Raw genomic sequence first — 22004 nt, 5'->3', positions numbered from 1 at the left:
AATTTGAGTGAAACCACTAAGCTTTGTTAGGCAGTAATGGTGTGTTTTATTCACCATTACAGGCCTTAACACTGATTCCCCAAGGGAAGGTGTCAGACATTAAGACTGCCACAAGAACAATTGCGGCGCTTCTTTTGCCTTGTTTGAACTAGGTCTTCAAAGATCTCCATTGATTACCATTGTAACATTTACTTGTATGGAAACATAAGGACGTGTGGAAGATTACACAGAGGAACAAACCCCCATCCTCCTCCCCTCTCCTTCAGACAGATTGAAGGGTTTGTTTATGATGTTTGAGGCTTGCTTATCACAGCTAATTAGCCACTTCTTTCTCAGATTCAACATGTACTGCCTCTGAAACACGCTGTCAAGACGGGGCTTGTATTCCGAACTCCGCCTGGTGCAATCAAATTATTGACTGCGCTGATGCCTCTGATGAAAAAAATTGCAGTAAGAAATCCACTCACTAAGATGTCACCTTTTAAGTGTATATTGTGCCACTGTCATGCCACCGTCACGTATGTGCTCAACTTTGATATGCCGCTTTTTTTCCCCAGATTACACAGACTGCTCTGATTATTACAAACTGGGGGTGAAAGAGAGCGGATTTTTCAGCTGCAACTCCACCTCCCTCTGTATCCACTCGTCCTGGGTCTGCGACGGAGCCAACGACTGCGGGGATTACGCGGATGAGACCAACTGCCAGGGTGATTCCTCTCTCTCACCGTTTTGCTTTCCTTACACGAACCGGCTGGCAGAGAAAACCGAAAGCCGAGAATCTGAGAAGCAGCACTCTTAAACCCAGCTCAGGTGCCTCATGTTGGCTTTCATTAAGGTATGCGCTCCCCTTCTCCAAAGGGCAGAGAGCGTGGATTTATAATTCAGAGGAGATTAATGATGCACAACAAGGTGAACAGCGAAGCTTTTATACAGGGTCTGCATGTACAGAGTGTATAAACAATAACGGAAATGTGTTTGGGGAAAATTGCCTTTTAGAATTGGAGCTTTTATTGCACGCAGAGGTTCAGTCACATACATTACCTTTGTGTGCATTAATTTCTAGGAGGGTTATGCATGGGAAATGATCAAAAGTCCTTTTATCTCAATGTTATCTCAAGGAGTTCTGATGTTAGTTACCCAAATGATTAATAGGACTGTTGGCGGCCAATAATATACCACGCCACTTCGTGCTGTTTTCCGTTTCTGCGCTAATTCATGTTTGGCAGGCTAAAGGGTTGTGTTGTTGTAAATCCACTTTCTGTAGATCTGAGGGAGAATCACATGACTGATCATTAAAGCAGCGTGCGGAGCACCCTCTGATCTCTTTACCGCGTGACATGGTCTGTGCATCTCTCTTGAGTGCCTCCGGTTTCCGTTGTGCAGAGCAGTCGATTCCCAGAGGGCCGGGTCTGGCCCCTGCCACGCTGGTTTGAACGACTTTGGCGGTCCCTGTGATTAATGCTCTGAATAGCCCTGCGCTGTTTTTTTTCCCTGTGGTTTGCTGTAGTTTCCCTCAAACAGAAGTGCGAGGATGGCCATTTCGCCTGCCCCAGCGGAAACTGCATCTCCAGCGTGTGGCTATGCGATGGACAAAAGGACTGTGAAGACGGAGCGGACGAATTCCAGTGTGGTGAGCTTTATTTCGTAATAGGCTTTTTTGCCCCACACTTGGCTTTTAATTTCCAGCAGAGTGTTATAAACCACACACACGTCATGTAAGCTTCTCATGCCCGGTGTCTCTTGTGAGCAGAAATATTGGAACGAATGGGCAAGCCAATCAGACAACATGCGCTAGCATTCTAAATATACTTGCTAATTATTTTAGGTACTTTACTGGTATTTAAAGGCACCAAGAACCTCTTTCTTTTAGATTCAAAGCCAGATGCGGAACAAACCATGGGCAGTGGTTCAGAGCCGTCTCGTTCCCATCAAAGGCCATGCTTATGAACTTAGCTTTTGTTGTTTGTTTCATCTGATGATCAACATAGGCATTTTACTTTAAAAGTGTAAAAGTACTCAGGCACTACTAGTGAACTTTTGGATTTTAGCATTTTTTTGCATTTAAATGATACAGTCCCAGCATGATCTAAATTACCACTTGTACGGTGCTCTGAATAGGAACAGATTTGTAACTTACCCTGTAATGTGAAAAACTTTTTAAAATTACTCTGAGAGAATAAAAAGCAGCCTTAAAAGCAGAGGAGCTGAATGATTATCCTCCAGTTTCATGCTGTGTTGTTTTATTTTTGCATTCCCATATTATCGGCAAGCTGGGGTAAATCACTATGCCAGGAATGAAAAGGGAAAGGAAGAATACTACTTTCAGCGTGCATTTTCATTGTATAACAATTAGCCTGGAAAAACAGATGGTTGTAAGCTCTCATCTTGGCTTGACAGTCAGCATTCCAGAGGTTGATTGGGCAAATGTGCCAATATTGTACTCAGTGATTTGTCTTCTGTCATTCAACAGAGTACTTGTATTTTAACTGCCTAATGCAATACAAATCCATACACAGATAACTCTATAAAACATCCAGACATTAACACAGATTTTCAAAATGTCATTTAAGTGTGGAACATGAAGGTGCTGAATATAACTACACACACACACACACAAAATTGGTCATTTACAAGGAGTCCACATTCCTACACCGGCATTGTAATAATATCTCAGCCTTTCCCCTTTTCAGCTTTTATGCATAATTGAGTAATGAACAGGTTATTAGAAAACGTCTCCTGGATTTAAACCCCATGGTTTCAGCTGGAGACATTGCCGTCTACCAGAATTAAACAGTCACATGCTTCAACCATACTGCAGGAATGAAAATTATGAATAGTTTTAGCCCTTGTTTTCATTGTTGATAAATTGTACAGAAAGATGATAACAGAATCGGTCTCCCCTGGCAGCAAAAAAGGCATGTGACAGGCTTGCTGATTGTACCTTAGTTTACAGCAGTATAATTGGCTGTCAAGTCTAAGTTTGTGTTTAACTTTTCAAAAGTGATTTTTTTTTCTTTTCATTTTTGGTGTAATCATCTTAGTTGAGGACCAACAGTTTTAGGGGGCAAATTGAGCAGTTAAAAAAGAAAGAACATTTTAACGTGTAGGCATATTTTAAAAATGCATATTTAAAACATCTGAGGTTGAAAATAATCAGTTCATGAGGCAATATTGTCTACTTATTTATTGATTAAATGTAAAATGTAATCCTTTTGGTATTATAATGAGAGTAATGATGCCACTGATTCTAATAGTGAACATTATAAGAGGAACTCAGTGCTGATTCAGTCAGTCACTTAGCTATTCATTCCAGTATATCTGTGGCTATGTTAATTGTATGAACCCTGCCCTATTTTCTGACATTAATTGAGGTTTTGCACTCCCCTGAATAATATAAGGATCAGCTATCCACACTTGTCATATGTCATTTTGTTCAGAACTAATTTCTCTACTGGAAAATGCCATCAGGAGCCTTGACCATGAGATGAGAAATTTGGTATGCCCTTTTATATTAAGTAAAATAATTTTCACTTGTCGAAAAAAATGTGTTTACTTGAGTGGTACTCCAAAAGGAGACAACTCAGGTGTCTCTACTGAGACTTAGAGACTGATAGTAGTACTTTGAGACTGATAGTAGGATGTCCAGATGAATACCAGGTGACAATATGCTCACAAATTCTAAAGTAAGATAAAATAGTGTCTTTATTTTTTACACACCACAAATAACTATTTACATGAATGCTGATACAAAATCAATACAAACCAACAATACATAACTATATACATTTTAAGTGATTTCAGTCAAATAAATATAATAATAAATCAGTTAATGTTGCAGTTATATTACAAATAAGAAGAAAAACTGCTTACAATACTCATTGTTTGAATTGTGAATTGAATTGAATTGCATACAGTCCTGTTTTGTGACATCCACATTTCTGATACATAGCCAAAAAAAAAGAAAGATGACGTCTCTACATCCTGCAATGGCCAAGATATAGAACAGAGAGGAACTGGAGTTCTTGTTGAAGTTCTTTTTGAACATGAGGACCACTAGCAATGCCAAAAAATAGTCAGATTTTGTGCCTCTTTTGCGGAGCTAGTTTTATGTTTACTGGTGATATAGACCCATTGAAAGTGACAAGACTCCTGTACACGGCTAAACAAACAGGAAGATTCTACTTGGGAAAATGATCGAGTTACTGAGTGCAGATTGAGGTAAATATGGCCACAATTTGTGTTTGGATTTTAGGCGTTAATAATCCAAATTCAGTGGCCTCGCCAGAAACTCTGCTGTTACAAATTTTCAGCGGTGGTGATCCAAAGGATTATAAATTTAGCCTTTCACAGTTGCTAATTGAATACATTTACCATTGTAGGTTTCATTTGATTTTCAGAACACAATCCTTTTTGTCCTTTTTAAAGGACACATTTATATTAGATTTCTTATTCCTCAAAATTGATTATCGCATTAATAAGGTTCTTGCTATTGGGAAGTATTCGGCAGTGAACATAACTTTGAAGTGTCCTGCAGGGAAATGGCATAACCTAAAGAAAAGGTTATGTCATGTTACTTGTACTCTGTTACAATTTATGTCTGCCTAGCTGTCCTATAAAAATTAATAAACCATGCAAGTGACAAATTGCACTCTAATTCATCTGATATTTACATCTTGGAAAACTAGCACATTAAAATGCATCATAAATGATATACTAGCTTGGCAGACACCATTTTCCAGAGCGACTTGCACAGCTTACATTTTTATTTATTTATTTGTTGTTGTTGTTATTTTTATTATTTGTATTCATTATACATACCTCTGTTTGTTCAGTTGGGTGTGTGCTGTGTAATTTGGCTACTGAGTACGACAGTAGTGCCCTACCCAGGGATCGCATCTCAACCCTGCTGTTCCCCTGCTTACTACACTGCATCACCATAACGAAGTCATTCATGCCGCAGTCATCGGTAGTCTTTTTGTTTAGCTGGAATCCAGTTCCTCGGGGAGGACTTTAATCTCGCACCTATGCAGCACTTCACCTTTCAGGAATCATGAAATTTTGGCGGTTTATTCTTTAAAGTCCAAGATGGGTCTGTCATAATTTTAGACCCGGCATCTCCGGATGGCTCTCCACATTTCTGTTCTGTCTGTGTTCTGGTGAAAAAGATTTGCTTTAAACAAGATGGGCTGTTGTTGATCTGAGCTGAATATCAATCCATATCTTTCTTGTTGACATTGATGTACTTTTTGTTGCATTTGTTTTTCCTCTGATTATTATCATTAAAGTATAAACAATTATCTTTACTTTTAAGACTATTTTTTGGCACATGCTGAATGCAGTCAGTGTCCAAAATAATTTTAAAAAATGTATTCATATTGTTTTCCATTTGTATGGAAACCCACTTTGACAATAAAGTTGTATTCAGAAACCCTGAAAGAGTAAAGAATGTTCAAGGTTTGTTATTTTACTGCAGAGCAGCAGAGTTCAGAACATCAGCCCTGGGCTACATGCAGACAAGCAGCAGTTGGGTGTCATGATACAGAGGCTCCGATGCAATTTTGAGTTTCTAATGAGTCAGACTAAAGACAAACATGTACCATATAACTGCCTTTACTTTATACAGGCCCCACTGCGATCCCTGTATTCTTCCATATTTTTCCCTTGAAATTATAGAGTTTGTATCTAAAATGTTCAACGTGCACTATAATGATGATGTTGGGTTGAAAGGTTAATTGCGATCAGTGGACCCCCCACAGAGTGCAAGTTGCACCAATCTGATGTCTGCTGTAATAATGAGCTTGCTAGTAAACTGAACCGCCATTAACCATTCTGCTAACATTAGCTAGATACTGTGCTTTTTTAATGCCACGACATAAGATAGATAACACATTGACATACATGCACTTTACAAAAGTCCTATCAGGTTATGTCCATCTGCTCTGTGATGGAAACTTGTTCCGTTCCGTTGAAAGAACAGCATCAGCGATTCTGATTGTCTTCTTGTGGCAAATAAATCCTTTTTTTTTTCCCCAGACTCTTCCTGTTTGTGGAACCAGTTTGCCTGCTCCAAAAACAAGTGCATCGCTAAGCAATGGCTGTGTGATGGTGAAAATGACTGTGCAGATGGACTGGATGAGAGTGAGGAGATTTGTGGTAAATATAACCTGACTTTTAATGTGAAAGCTACGTGTACCCTCAGTTTGCTTGGCGGAGAGACCCACACTAACACAAAAATGACAGAGAGTTTAAATCAAATTAAAATGAATGAACACACCATTGAAGAAAATTTATGGTCAGCTGTTGGCAGGAAAGAATTTGATTGGCACTGTAAGAAACGAGAATGCTTTTCAGCATCAAAGCGTTTAATCCCTGCAGATGATTAAAAGCGACATTGTGATCCAAGACACACTACAAATCTCTGTAAAAATGGTGTTTAATAATCAGCTCAATTAAAACTAAATGTACCCAGTGTATTTTCTTCACACTATGGCATTATTTGATTGCTAGAATATGTTGAAGCAAATTTAATCAAATGGCTTTAAGATGAAAAACAGCTGAGGTGCTTGGGAGTGTTTTTCCTGACAAAACATCCAATAGACGTATCCTTTCTTTAATCCAGAGATGATCAATCATATTGTGTGTGCTAATGTGACATTTTAAAATGTTTATAATGGAGATTTCCTGAATACAGTATAATTGTAACCACACTATTTTAAATGATGACACATGCATGTGCACACATGCACATGCACATGCATCATAAATCATTTGAGATGGCTTAGTAGTATCGACTGCTTTACATAGTTGCTGTCATTCAGAGTGCTACATAGAGTATCCTATTCTGATTCAATAAAGTCTATACTGATTCTGATTCTGATCCCCACATTAAAAAACACACTGCGATTACTGCTCTTCCCAGGCTCTGTGACCTGTGCCACTGGGATGTTCAGCTGCCCAGGATCCCACGCGTGTGTGCCCAGACGCTGGCTTTGTGACGGGGAGAGAGACTGCCCCGATGGCAGTGACGAACTTTCCGCAGCCGGCTGTGGTAATTCCCTCCCTGCAATCCATACATGCTGCACAGCAAGCCTGCACACCTATATCATAGTGTCCTTAATTGGTGGAAGAAAGGAATTCACTTGGGAGTTTAAAATCATGATGTAGAAATTGTCACACCGCTCTCATTGTCTCGCTAACCAGCACAATCTGTCTTCAGTTACACAATAAATTGATAACTTCGTACACCTGTGAAAAGCGGTGTCCTTTACTTTGTTACTGACTACCAAAGGAGTGTTCGGTCGTAGGTGGAATAGTAGTGTGGAGGAGTTCCTTCTTCCAGGTTGTTATGTGTGTAACTCTCTACCTAACCCCAATCCCACGGCAGCACCCAACAACACGTGCGATGAGAACTCCTTCCGGTGTCGGAACAAGGCATGCATCCCCTCCCGCTTTGTCTGTGACCGTGACGACGACTGTGGGGATGGGTCGGACGAATCCTCAGAATGCAGTGAGTAGTTGTCACCTCTTGACTCCTCTTCGGGTGTGATTATCTTGCTTTTTGTCACAGTCCCTCTGTGATAACCCAGGCGCAGATGTATGAGAAATGAGTGTGATGTTCTGTGGCACACTGACATACCTGCGGAAATGAGAAAGGGGTCACTGTGACATTTTACTGGTTTAAAAATAGTCATTATTTATAATTATAATTGCATTATTATGTGATTATTACATAATTATCATTATTATGCTGTCATGTTTTAGTACATTGTCTCAGTGCCTGCTGTACTGTGCAGAGTCTGTGCTAGTTGTGCTAAATGTCTGGTGTTCTATGCAGAGTCTGCGCAGTGCTAATTTCCTGGTGTTGTGTGCAGAGTCTGTACAGTGTTAATTTCCTGATGTCATGGGCAGAGTCTGTCATCTGCTCAATTCCTGGCGTTGTGTGTAGAGTCTTTGCAGTGCTAATTGTCTGATGCTCTATGCGGAGTCTTTGCAGTGCTAATTTCCGGGTGTTTTGTGCAGACTCTGTACAGTGCTAATTTCCTGGTGTTCTGTACAGAGTCTGTGCATTGCTAATTTCCTGGTGTTCTGTACAGAGTCTGTGCATTGCTAATTTCCTGGTGTTCTGTACAGAGTCTGTGCATTGCTAATTTCCTGGTGTTCTGTACAGAGTCTGTGCATTGCTAATTTCCTGGTGTTCTGTACAGAGTCTGTACAGTGCTAATTTTCTGGTGTTCTATGCAGAGTCTTTGCAGTGCTAAATACCTGGTGTTCTATGCAGAGTCTTTGCAGTGCTAAATACCTGGTGTTCTATGCAGAGTCTTTGCAGTGCTAAATACCTGGTGTTCTATGCAGAGTCTTTGCAGTGCTAAATACCTGGTGTTCTATGCAGAGTCTTTGCAGCGCTAATTTTCTGGTGTTCTATGCAGAGTCTTTGCAGTGCTAAATACCTGGTGTTCTATGCAGAGTCTTTGCAGTGCTAAATACCTGGTGTTCTATGCAGAGTCTTTGCAGTGCTAAATACCTGGTGTTCTATGCAGAGTCTGTGCAGCGCTAATTGCCTGGTGTTTTGTGCAGCGTACCGCTCTTGCGGGCCAGAGGAGTTTCCCTGCGCAGATGGAAGGTGTCTGCTCAGCGCGCAGTGGGAATGCGATGGATATGCAGACTGTCCGGACCACTCCGACGAGCTGCCACAGAATCCAAAGTGCTCGGCTGCAGGCAAGGCCTTTCATATATCAGTGACTATACGGAGTTCCTGATGGAGTCCCTCAGGGTTCGACAGGAACACCTGTTATGCCATTCTCCGTCCCGCACTCCTGCAGGAGTACTCAAAGTGCCGATGAAGATGTGACTGGCTTATGACTTATGATGCCTTTCATCCCTCTGCTGTGGCTGTTTCAAAAGAACAGTAGTCTTCTTGCTCGCCACCTCTGTCTCTCTCTGTCTCTCTCTCTCTCTCTCTCTCTCACACACACACACACACACACTCACACATATACTTCAGCTTTTTTTGTTGTTTGCTTATTTTGCTTTTTTTGTGAAACGTTTTGTTAATCAAATGAAAACAGACAAGATCGTTATGAGTGTTGTTATGAGGCCAAGAGAGCAGAATTAAAGAAATGATGTTGCCAGACCAATTTCATATGTGTAATCCTAACAATTAGCAACAGGTGTGGAGCAAAGTCCAGATGGCTTCTGAATGACCAGCTGTTTCAAATTCTCAAAGTCCTGCTCGCTCTTCCAGCCTCCCATGTAATTGTATCTTGTATCTATAATTGTATCTTGGACACCAGTGGCTAGGATTTTTCTATGATATCACTCAACCAGAACCATCTTCGAACTGAAGAACATGGGATTATTTTTAACCTGATTTCAAAGACCTTTGTTTCCAGTGAGCACTCTTATGTGAACATATTTTCATTTCCTTCACATTGTTCCTATAGAGCAAAGTAGTGACTCATTCTCTTTACTTTCTTCTTCATGGCTGTACCATCTTAATTTTGACTGTTTTTGTCCTTGGGGTTCATTGGCCTTTAGAAAGCTTGTGCAACAGTTCCTTCTTCATGTGCGGCAATGGGCGGTGCGTCTCCATCGCGAGTGTCTGCGACAAAAAGGACGACTGTGGAGACCGTTCAGATGAGAGGAACTGCAACGTGAACGAGTGCTTGAACCGTAGAGTCAGTGGATGCACACAGGACTGCCAGGACCTTCCAGTCGGATACAAGGTTTGAAGCAAGGTCTTTCTTTTTAGTTTCCACTGATCGTTGATGGGCATGCTCAATTCTGACATTGTGATCAGAACGTTGGCCAGCTCAGTAAATACAAGTGGCATTTACAGAGTTTTAGCCTGTTACTGACGCTGTAGCCTAGAGTGTTGCCCAGCTTGCTAAGTACTGTTCCCATAGTCTAGACTTTCAGGGCTGGAAAATTCCGGCAGACTTAAACTGTATAGACTACAGTTAGCCTGTTTATTCATTCAAGATAATATTTGGGGACATCTACTTGTGTAAATTAATATGAAAGTTGATAAGCAATTAACCTGCTGGTTTATTTTTGCTTTTGACAATACTTATATGTCTTCTTATGTGTATATTTTTTAATAAATTGCGTTTTCATTAAGAAAACTGTATTATGCGGTCTATATTTGAACTGAAAGTTCCCACTTGGTGTTCTGATTCCAAGTAAAATTTGTGTTCCGGTATTGTGTATGCAGTTCCTGGTAAATTTCACGCAACAATAGAATGCGTTTTAAAAAAAAGTCCAAATAGAAAAGTAAAAAATGCATCTAGGCTAATGGGGCCTGAACTCTCAAGGAATCACTGTTTATACTATTTTAGATCTCAGTGGAGAGCCTGTAAAAGAGTAGTTTAAGAGGCTAAGAGGACACCAGCTGGGTGAGAAACATTACTATCTGCTGTCTATTTATGTCTGGATAGGAGTTAAAAGTTCAGTTATTGAACCAGACAAACGAAATGGGTGCATTCTGAATAGTAAAAAAAGTTTATAGCTTTACAAAGTGTAATTTCAAAGTTGCATCACATTAATGATTCAGAGGTAGGTGTTCCTTGCATCAGCATGTAACACAAGCTGTTGCTGTGTTTCTGCTGTGGTGTTAGAGGGGGGAAGGATGATGACTGTCAACCAAAATAAGCAGCTGGTGGAATGAGAAACGCCAGACTCCTCCGTAGGTGTCTGTGTTATAGAGCTGCGGGATGCCAAGCTGATCCTGGATCAGATTGGTGTCATTTGTTGCCAGGTTTGAGCTGTGCCTCTGCAGCAGTATTTTCAGTTGAACTAATCCTTCCAGTGAGTGTTTGTGGGATCAGTGTTTTTGAAGCTGGCACAGAGAAAAGCAGAGGGTGTGGCACTATATTGCTAAGTAGAGGGTCTCCCCTGTGCCTGTGACAGTGCATATGGAGAGAGGTCTCACAAAGTATGAGAGATGGCATTGTTGTCTTTCTGACTGAAATGTCTTTCATTGGCAGCTGGTGGCATATGTACTGATAGGTCTTGGCCACAAGTGGCTAGGATTTTTTGATATCACTCAACTGTGATCAAAAGATACCAAAGAACATGGGATTATTTTTAATCCAGTTTCAAAGACTTTTGATTCCAGTGAGCACCCTTATGTGAATTTATTTTCATTTTCTTTACATTGTTCCTATAGAGCAAAGTAGTGATTCATACCCATTACTTTCTTCATGGAAGAACCGTCTTATTTTGGACAGTGTGGACTGTTTTCGTCCTTGGGGTTCATTGGCCTTTAGAAAGCTTGTGCAGCAGTTCCACTTCAAGTGCGGCAGAGAGAGAAAACTTTATTTAACAATGATGCTGACACTGCTTTCTGACCCTTTTTCACAATGAACAAGCATGCCTCATTGAATAAGTTTCATACATTACTGTGCAAAGGTATTGCTACCGCATTAGAAACAATTCAGTACCAAAGAATTGACTTGAGGTGATTATTGCTAAAATTGTCTTGTTAATAATGAAAAACAGTTTCAGGGATATACATTTTAAGTTTACTCTTGTTGTTAGCTTCCCCTGTTCGTACAATACAGCATTTCACCACCCACGATTACTTACAATGTTGTCCAAGCTACAAATTTTTGTGTTGTATCATGGATAGGACATTTTCTCCTCACGCTTTTTCTTAGTAACAAGCTTAGTTTTCTTGCTTGTATTTTTCTAATCGCTCCTGTACAGAATGTGTCTAGGTGTCTAAGTGTAATCACTAACATTTTTAGCATTTTTCAGTGAAGGCTGGTGTTTCAATTATAAAGAGAAGTAATAAGAATTTATCCAATCAGTGGTTGCTGTGAATCAGGCGAACACTCCTTTTATTGTATTTATTTTAGGCTGTCAAAATTATAAAGACATACAGAGCTATAATTAGCTTTCAGCTAATGAAAGATCATAAGGCTGGATTCTTGCAATTAATGAGATGATTATTTACACTTGACCTAGAAGTTTAGGGTTAATTTGTATTGACTGTCATTCATATACTGTATTTCATACTATGATTTTGTAACTCTTAGACATGACCAGTATATATTTTGAAACATTTCTTTAAACATGTTGATATATGGTTTAAGACCTGTTGCTTTGAGTGTACAGCAGCAGTATATAGTTTCTGTTTTTTCATCTCCCACCTCATTATGTATAGAGACTAATATAACTGCTTTCCACTTTCTTTGCTGTGCATTCAGTGTAAGTGCTGGCCAGGATTCCACCTGAAGGATGATGGGAAAACCTGTGTGGACATTGATGAATGTTCCTCTAGCCTCCCCTGCAGCCAGCAGTGCATCAATATGTATGGATCATACAAGTGTCTGTGCACAGATGGCTATGAAGCACCGGCAAACAACCCAAATAGCTGCAAATCTCTCTCAGGTATTTCACATTTCTGGTTTCTTTGCCACAGGTGCTCTTTCAGCTTCTGGCCACACTACAGTCACACACTTACAGCTGAATGTTCTGGGATAACGTGAACTTGTAGCACAGTTATCTCAGTTTTTTTTTTTTTTTTTTTATTATTGGCCACGAATGGTTGAGTGGGTTCCATAGCATCTGCCCAGATTCATGCACAGAAAGCAATTTCCACTCGCAGGCACTGTATTGGGGGGAAGGGTGGAAGTTCATCTTTGTATATGGCTGTTGCTCCCAAAGAATGGGGTATTACATTACACAAGCGGATTAGCAAGTGATAGTGAGACAGTAGTGCATCATGGGAATCAGGTGGAATCAGTGCATCCTCCTGATGCCGTGAGTAACTCAAAAGCTCACACGCGAGGCTCAAGGTGTTCAGAGTGGAGTGACGAGGGGGCCCTAGCCAATCTATTCAATCCTGTCACCAGCAGAATGAAGCCAATTTGTTCTGCCGATATGGGCTCTTGGTGCCTGCTGGTGTTCGATGGCATGGTAACTGTCACATGGCACTCTTTCTTGTATGAACATTATGAACAAAAACTCTAACAGAATCCTTTTTTAATTTGTAACTTTGTCACATATGTGTCATCCATGACAGTGAAAAGTTCATTGGTCTTATATTAGTGCTTTATATGGGGGGTCTGCTAATGTTCCTTGGTTGCTCAACTTTATTTCTACTTTATTTCCAGCTGAAGAACCTTTTCTCATTCTCGCTGATCATCATGAGATAAGGAAAATAAGTGTTGATGGGTCAAATTACACACTCTTGAAACAGGTAATGAACTGCAGCATAGACCTGTCATTATTGTAGAATTAATACATGTCAGTGCACATATGAATGAGGTCTTATGAAGTGTTTGTAATAGACTGCATGTTTATGATAAGGTCATATTTTAGGTCATTGTTAGAAGGCATCTGTTGTATGTACTTGATAATTTTCAGTGTTTTAGTAGAAAACAGTTGTGGGAATTGCTACTCCTGAATTGAAACAAAACCAGAAAACCACACTCTGAATGCAGGGTCTCTTTGTAGTGTAGTGTTTTCGTATTTAAATGGGACAGAGGAGACAAAGTTTAAGCATAGTCATTTCTCTCGATAATAATTATTATCTATTTTTGTGTCATCAGCTTGGCATTTTTGGCCTGAACTTACTTGAATCATTTAAAGAAAATAAATTTTATTATGCATCATTATACATTATAATGGCCTGTTGATGTGATTCATGTAAAGCATGCATCTGTGGACCTGAGGCATATTTCTTTGCTTTTAGAATTTGATATTTGTCAGTGTACAATAGTATCTGCCATATTACAGATGTACAATATGTAATGTACAATAGAGCATTACATTATTGACTAGAACATTTATATATAGCAGTATATGGCGTTTCACCTACTGTACACCTACTGTTTTGTGGTAATAGATAGAGGGCTTTCACATTATGAGACACCCATAAAATATAACTACAAAAGCAAAACATTAAGAGAGTAACAATGTAGATCTCTGATGTTGCTATGATAACAAGGTTTAATGTCACTCTCAGCTTCCTCTCTTTGAAAACACTAACTGAAGCTATCATTGGATCTGCATTTAAACATATTCAGCACGTCACAATAATTTCATAAGAATGGCGCAATATGCTTGTGCAGACTTTAATTGCTATAAAAGTGACAATCTAATCAGAGCTTACCAAATACAAAATGGTAAGCAATTTTCTGGTACCGGGGAGATTCACTGCAGTCCAAGTCGTCTCTTTATTAATTTCTAGAGTGCTCTCGTTTTGAGGAATTAATTGCCAGGGCCTTCCCGTGCTCATACAGAACCAAGAGCGGCGATGCTGATTATACGCATCTGCTGCCAATGTGTCCCTTGAGGGGAAGATAAGCCCCCTGCGTGGTACTGTCTGCCCATCAGAAGGGTTACAACTGAGTAGCCGTGCGTGGCCTCAGTTGTCAGCATCCACTGTCTCTCTGAGCGCGAGGTTTTTGTGCTGGGGGGACAGCACATGCAGCATGAGTGTTTGGGAGTCATCCCTTCTGTCTCCCTCCAAAACTGCACTGGACACACCTCAGCTACAGCGCGCTATATTTGAAAACTGCATCCTGGTAAAGTGCTTGGATGCTGTTTAACTCGCATGTGATCGGTGTCCGAGCTCGTCTGCTTTTTCGTCGTACAGCACTGCAACTCCTTTTTACAGAGACTCTTGAGGACACTGGCGTGCAAGGTGAAGCAGGTGTTGAGCTCCTTCTCGACTCCATTTCAAAAGATTACTGCTGTGATACCGAGTCAGTTACAGCTATGGCCTATAACTGAGTGATTCGGATCAAGCTGGAATATCGCACCTTGGAGTATTCGTGTACTCCACGTAAAAGCACTTTCTTTATGACCCTCTTTGCAGGGTCGTCTTGTCAGCAGTTGCTGTATAAAACCTCCTTTTGGATTAATAAAATCCTAATGAAGAACACTCCCATGGTCACGTCTGAGTGGCCTGCTTTGGTACCCATCTGGTGTTCCATTGACTTCGGGCCAAGAAATTATCTATGCACAAGACATCAATGTGATCAGCAGGATTTAAGAAGATATGATCATGTTGCTTTTAGTGGAGCATCGCCTCAGTGTTCAATAAACCCTCTTCATCATCAGACAGTCTCTGTACATTAAACACTGTATAAATGAATTTGCCTAGCCTATCTTTTTATTCTAATGAGAGGCTGCACCCTGAAGGTGCGACCCCTTAATGCTCCATTGTTACAACGAAGCCACACTCCTCCACTGCCCGTGTACTGACCTGCACATTGGCAGGGCAAGGGAGCTTTGCACTTCTGCAGAATCAGTGACTCCCTAAGGACATTTCAGCATCTGTCACAAGTGTTTAGCTAATGAAGATGCCGGGCCAGGTTCTGCTGCTGTATCCAGATGCCTGCAGTGAATTTAAGAACAAGATGCTCTCAAGGTTGTAAACCTTTGACTTACACAGGAGTGTCTAAAACATGACATTAATGGATGCACTTTTTTTTGGTATTTTTCTTCTGTGTCTTTAGTTTGAATTGAGCTTCAGCTTCCATTCATTGTAGAATGTGCTTTTACGCCTTTATAAATAATGTATTTGATGTGTACATAAAATGCTAGGTTGTATAATCTTGACTTACAATGAAAGTGACTCACCCAGACAAAAATGTGTCCTATAAAAAAAAATGTGTGAAAATAATTTTGCATTGTTTGTAGCTGAGCACTTGCATGATTCATTCACTCCCCTAATAATGAATGAAGTGCCACTACAATCATATTATTGCATCTTCTGCATGAGATTCATTTCGACTTAACTCTTCAGTTTATTGACATGAATGATATCGACAGATAAATATATTCTTACAGTAGTGGGGAAAAATGGTCGTGGAAAGATGCGGTCTTGATGGTCTGATTTCTCATTTTCCCCTCTGCAGGGTCTCAGTAACATTATCGCAATAGACTTTGACTACAGGAAGGAGTTTATCTATTGGATTGATTCCAGCAGACCCAGCGGAAGGAAGATTAATAGAATCCGACTGAACGGGAGTGACCTTAAGGTACGGTGGGAGCTTTCAGGGGCTTAAGGTTGTGCAACCCCAGTGATGTGGGACGCTGCAGTGTTACGGTGTGAGTCCAGCTGCCAGAAACATCAGTGCTTTCTCTCACTATTTCCTGCACACGGTGAGATTACTCTGTAGGAGACTCCACACTGTCAGCACAGTCCTTTTATTACACCTTCACCGTGTGCTGCCAGTTCAGTGTTTCTAAGGTCAGGATTCTTTACGGAGGATGGCTCCTCTGAAATCTTAGCCTTTTTCAACTTTTCTGCTTATGTACATGATGCGTTAATATACTTAATCTTAAGAATGTGTAATAGGATGTTAGATATGTGTATTTTATGTAAATCTTGTGTCTCGCTTGCAGGAAGATTATAATTAACACAGTGGTAGCAGCATCTAATGTATGTGCTGCTTCCAATGCACAGCACGAGCCTGAATTAGTCATTTTTCCGGGAACTTCTAGTTGTTGCTTATATGTTCATGATAATGCATATTGCTCTGTGGGTTATGATAATGTGTGTATCCCTGTGGTTTATTATAATGAGTGTCACTCTCTGGTTTATGATAGCATGTGTTGCCCTGTGGTTTGTAATAATGTGTGTTGTCCTGTGCTTTATCATAGCACATGTTGTCCTGTGGCTTACTTACTATTTTGTGTTGCCATGTGGCTTATTCTAATATGTGTTGCCCTAATACATGTTGCCCTAATGTGTGTTGCCCTGTGGTTTATGATACTGCATGTTGTCCTGTGGTTTATGATAGAAATCAGCAAAAAAAATGCAAAAAGGCTTGTTGCCTTTTGGATTATTCTGATGTGTGTTGCCCTGGACAGTGAAATGGAATGTGAGGAAGCCAGGGCAGGGAGTCATACTTCACCTGTTTGCCCATCAGTGTCACTTGATGCATGCATGGGGTGTCAGTAGTGCACCTGCCAGGACCCCCTGGCTCGTTAGCTTTAATACAAAGGAATAACGGCTCATTAAGCTTGATTTAACCCAGGATCCCTTTCTGATTCATTGCCACTATGGTGTACAAGGCAGCAAGCTAGACCACTGTAAAGTCATTTTTTTTTCTTTTAAGTTTTTTGAACAATGTCAGAAGTGAAATAAAGGTGTCAGTGGGCACAAGCCTAAAGCGTATAACATTATTTAGGAGATGAAGAGAGATAGCCCAAATTGCTGGCTTTCAATCTTAGAGGAGAAACAGCCCGTAAGCGACTTTATTGAAATATGATTCTCATCTCAAGGTTGCAGAATGACAAATGTTGGCCATTGAATTAACCTGTGACCATGTTGGGAAAGTCAGTTGTTTTCTTAGCAAACATATATGTGCTTTTTACATATGCAGATGAATGTAAAATTAGCTGATTTTTTTTTTCCCTTTCCTTTCCTTTCATTTCCTTTCCTTTCATTCCCTCTTATCTTGAGTGAGCCTGTAGAGACATAAGACAGTGTCAAAGCTATAGCTTTTTGCTAAGAGTATGAACAGGAGTGGGAGCTTTATTAGAACCGATGAGTCTGGCGAGATCCTGCTAGCTCTTGTAATAACCTGTGCCATTAACCTGATAAACCTCAGGGCTGATCCTCCAAAAAGCAAGCCTAAATGCACCCTAACGGCCAATTCCAAGGAGAACCGCCTCTAGCAAGCCTCTGGCCCGCGCTCTCAGAGGCACATGCTCTGTGCACAACACTTCAGCTGTCCAGAGTGTGTTTTCCATCACAAAGAAATCAGTTCACCCTGGAGTAAAGTTCTACATCCTGGTCTGTAAGCCTGAAGGCTGGCATTTATCTGCGCGTTTATCTTCCCTGGGGCAAGAACTGCACTCCTAACCCAGTTTTAATCTCAATAAGATCAGTGCTCGTTTAAGTATAGCCTACACGTTGGGATTGTTCATTATGGAACAGATGCAGTATTAATGTGAATAATCTTTCATCAAACCAAGCGTTGGTGCTGACTGGCATTTTATCAGTGCTTGCTTTGTCTCAGAGTTGTGAAGACTGTTGCTGTTCGAGATATACAACTTCTAAAAGAGGAGGAAAGGAACAGTACTAAATGAATAACTGCTCGCACTCAAGTTGTTTACCTTGTGTATTTGTATTCAGGTGTTGACATTTCATTTTAGCACACCCTGCATAAGATTATTGTTCAAGTCAGAACAAAGACAGAGCAGATACCAAAAGCACCATTGTTATAAGAGAAACTCAATAATAATTAATGGCTTGTTCACAGTGGGTGTTTTTTGATGGCAAAAGTCATATTTCTAAAGATTTTTTTAAAAGCATGGCAGATTTTAATTATTACTGCAGGGCCAACCCAATGAATTGCCTGGGCTATATATGTCCTGTTAAATGGTAATAGAGAAGACCTCAAAGCATTCTATGTGTTTTAAATGCAGCCAGCAGGGGCTGTTATTTTAAGTTTGATTGAAATAGTGTTCTGAAGGATCAGCTTGATCTACCAGCTGGGATGTGCATTGTTGATGTGATGATTATATCCTTGATTATATCCCTATGTCCTATATCATTTATGGCCTGTTTTTCATAATGTGGACAGAAAATTCCAGTTTCATTTCATTAAACGCACTCATTGAATGCATTAATTTAATTGCACAATAAGATATACTTGCTTGTTTTCTCACCGCAATTAAAAGATTTGTTTATCAATGTTTGATTAAAGTCATTCTCTTCATTTGGAAACTTTCAAACATTTGCAATCGAAATGCAGCCGTCCTTGTGTATGTATTCAGAGACCTCCAGTTTAGAATTTTAGCTTCTTATTGTTAGCGTGTAGCTACAAAAAATTATAAAACTATTAAAAAAAGTTTGCTAACTGCCTGTAGAGATATGGTGTTAGTAAAAAGTGGAAGAAAAATGTAATGCTTATTTCTGCAGATGACAAAGCAGTATTCATGCTGCCTATTAGATAGGAACAATCTGTGTGTACATATATATTTCCTTAATAGCGTAGTATATTTTGGATATATGGATTTTATTCCAGAAAGCTTCATGTTTAGTCACATCCCCATAACTAGTGTCTTGAAATTTCTCTTCTGATATGATTTACACAGATAAGACACTTCTTGTAGTGTTTTATGAGGTTGTGACACTTTTGAGTGGGATTTTGTATTGTTCCCCTTGGAGGAATTGCTCTAGGTGCTGCAGATTTTTTCTTTGTGTGCTGCTTTCTTTGAGCTCAGACCAAAAATTTTCAATAAGATTTAGGCATGGAGTCTGAGATGTCAACATTCATTTTGTGCTCATCTTTATAATGCATTTTCCCTGATAACATCATTAACAAAGGAAGATCACCCTTTGTAATGTCCAGATATGCCCTCCAAAATGCAGTAATTTTTTAATGGTGTCAAATGGCTCATTGTGCTTGGACACAGTGCAGAGGTTTTCATGTGGCTTTCTCCGTCTCTTTCTTTCTCAGATAGTTCACCGCATGGCAGTCCCCAGTGCGCTGGCGGTGGACTGGATAGGGAAGAATCTATACTGGTGTGACGTGGAGCGGAAGACCCTGGAGGTGTCAAAGGTCAACGGGTTGTACCCCACTGTCCTCATGGGATCGGGGCTGAGGAACCCCAGAGACCTGGCTCTGGATACCCAGACTGCGTATGGATCAGCAGCTCCCTCCTCACTGTGTTTTGCCTGATTTTTTTTTTTTTTTTGTCAAGATGGGGGAGTGCATGACACATACTTCCAATAGTCATGGCTACAATATTCAGTAAACAATGTGTGCCCTCCAGGGGAGCTTGCAGTGTTTGGGCAAGGTGTACATATTGGCATATCTACAAACCATCCTGATCACACAAGCGAATGCTTTCTCTTTTTAACTTAAATAATGGGGAATTAAGTGGATAGAGTGGGAAAGATGGTGCTGTTTGCTTTCGCAAAATGCTAACACTCAAAAGTCTGTCAGAAATATTTTATTTATCAACAAAGGTATTGGAGGCCGTAGAGTATTTTCTTAATCAATGACAGGGCTCCCTTCACCCTCCCATTAATATAGCCAATTTGGTACTTACAAAAAATGTCTCTTTTTGAAGGTAAATATTTTCTCCAAATAGAGGGTACTGCCATGGGTATAACCATGACTTCTGACTGTAAAAAAAAACTTTATTTGGGTTACCTCAAATATCTCTACATTCTACACAGCAATCCCCTTTCTTGTTCATTGCCATGTGGAAATGATGCATTTATTAATGATTGTTTTGATATGTGAAGAGGTTGTTGAGGTTGTCTGATTGTTGAGGTTTTTCTTTTTTTTTTTGTATTCCAAAATCTTGTGCGCTTTGATCAGATTTGTAAAATGAAATTTAAAAATGACTTCTTAGGCAATGTCAATGGACATTTGTGCAAATGCAGACAAATGGTCTCTCCAGATAGAATAAATTAATTTCTCCATTTAATTTTTTAACATTTTTTTAACAAATTCTTGAAGGTCCAGCTCCTAGTACCAGAGTTATCTGCACATCCCCTTCTCTGTATTTATCTGATAGTACTTCATTTCATTTTAATGTTTTCATATTTTGTGCGTTTTGATATAACTACATAATTTAAACAACGTAAGCTTCATGTGCTTATTTAACATTAATTGACTGTGTTATACTTTGTTGTTATGTTTTTTTCTTATTCTTAGTTTTTTGTTCTACATTTGTTCTACACCAGCTAAAGGTCATGTTTGCATTTAACCAGTGAATTATGATTGGCTAATAACTACTGATGTGCATACACTTTGATTTGCTAATTTACCAACTTTGCTTAAATAATTTACCAATTATTTGCTTAACTCTGTTGATTAGAATATCTGTATTGCCAATTACTTCACCTGCCTCCATAGTTTCACTAGATTATTTTAGTCCCCATGTGTCTCCTTGAACAATGGCACTGATGAAATGTTTGTCACTCTACTTTGCACTTTTCACCTCAGTGTTGTCACATCTAAATTGATAAATAAAATACCTGATAGTCTGACATTTTTGCAACATGCCAACATCACCATCTCTCCTACTCATTCAGTTGCTTAGCCATATGCATCTGCCGTAGCCTTATTTGTCTCTCTTTCACTGAGCATGAAAATGTATCCTTTAAGTGGGGATCGTTTTTTCAATGGAGGTGTTTTTAATGCCTTTTGTCTGTGTGCATGTGTGTGTTCCCATACCTTCATGCTCATTGTGAGGATATGCGTTAGAAGCAGTAGCCTTTATGGTAGTTATTACTTCAGAAGGGAGTATTAACTAAATATCCTGTGTTTTGCCAGGTACGTCTTCTGGATAGACTGTTGCGAATACCCCCACATTGGCCGAATCGGCATGGACGGCAGTGATAATGTTGTGATCATTGACACAGAAATCTATAACCCTGTGGCTTTAACCATCGATTACACCAACAAGAGGCTGTACTGGGCAGATGGAAACCACATCTTGTTTGCAAACATGGATGGCACAAGAAGACGCAAGGGTAAGCGACAATATATTTGGCTTATATATTACCCAGGGTCCCAGCCTGTCTGTCTTAAAATTTGTATTGGTAATGATGGAATCGCGTATTTATGTAATTAACTAACTGCAACAACAGCCTCTGTACTTTGTTTCCCTGTTTTTCCATATTCCTTAAGTATGGCCATTTGTGGGAAGCAGTGCAGTATCGTGACCTTGCAAAATGTATGGCCACATTCCCTGAAGCTGGGTCTGATTCATTAGGGTGACACAGAATCTGAAGAAAGGGTTAAGTTCAGCAGAAACCACATTCATTTGTCTCATTTTCTCCCTGGAATTCCATTTCAGAGTTGTTTGCTGCTTATATGCCTCCCATGCTAACTCAGTATTCATTGTTTTTTGTTTGTTTACTTTTTCTCAATATGGATGATTCAGGACCCAGAAAAAATGAAATACTGGCTGCTTTAATCTCTAGCCACTGTACGAAATGGACTTGTCTGTCACTGATTGATGTTGCTCAAATGGGAGTCTTGTATTCTCACATCCAGACACCCTCGTCATCAATTCCT

The 22004-nt window shown here is 39.9% G+C and overlaps 1 protein-coding gene across 1 annotated transcript in view; it reads left to right on the top strand.

Annotated features, from left to right (window-relative positions):
* Positions 1–22004, top strand: part of LOC118785532 (low-density lipoprotein receptor-related protein 1B-like) — a 306119-nt gene that overhangs the window by 225411 nt on the left and 58704 nt on the right. The window contains exons 47-59 of the mRNA XM_036540253.1: positions 337–450; positions 558–707; positions 1508–1630; positions 6034–6153; positions 6920–7048; positions 7385–7507; positions 8575–8715; positions 9535–9722; positions 12207–12390; positions 13116–13201; positions 15870–15992; positions 19428–19609; positions 21258–21457. Of these exons, the coding sequence (XP_036396146.1) occupies positions 337–450; positions 558–707; positions 1508–1630; positions 6034–6153; positions 6920–7048; positions 7385–7507; positions 8575–8715; positions 9535–9722; positions 12207–12390; positions 13116–13201; positions 15870–15992; positions 19428–19609; positions 21258–21457 (1863 nt within the window). The remainder of the gene's footprint in view (positions 1–336; positions 451–557; positions 708–1507; positions 1631–6033; positions 6154–6919; positions 7049–7384; positions 7508–8574; positions 8716–9534; positions 9723–12206; positions 12391–13115; positions 13202–15869; positions 15993–19427; positions 19610–21257; positions 21458–22004) is intronic.

This window comes from Megalops cyprinoides, chromosome 11 (genome assembly GCF_013368585.1).
Source record: "Megalops cyprinoides isolate fMegCyp1 chromosome 11, fMegCyp1.pri, whole genome shotgun sequence".
Classification (NCBI taxonomy): domain Eukaryota; kingdom Metazoa; phylum Chordata; class Actinopteri; order Elopiformes; family Megalopidae; genus Megalops; species Megalops cyprinoides.
Note: the sequence above shows the minus strand (reverse complement) of the source record. Positions and strands in the feature narration are given on the sequence as shown.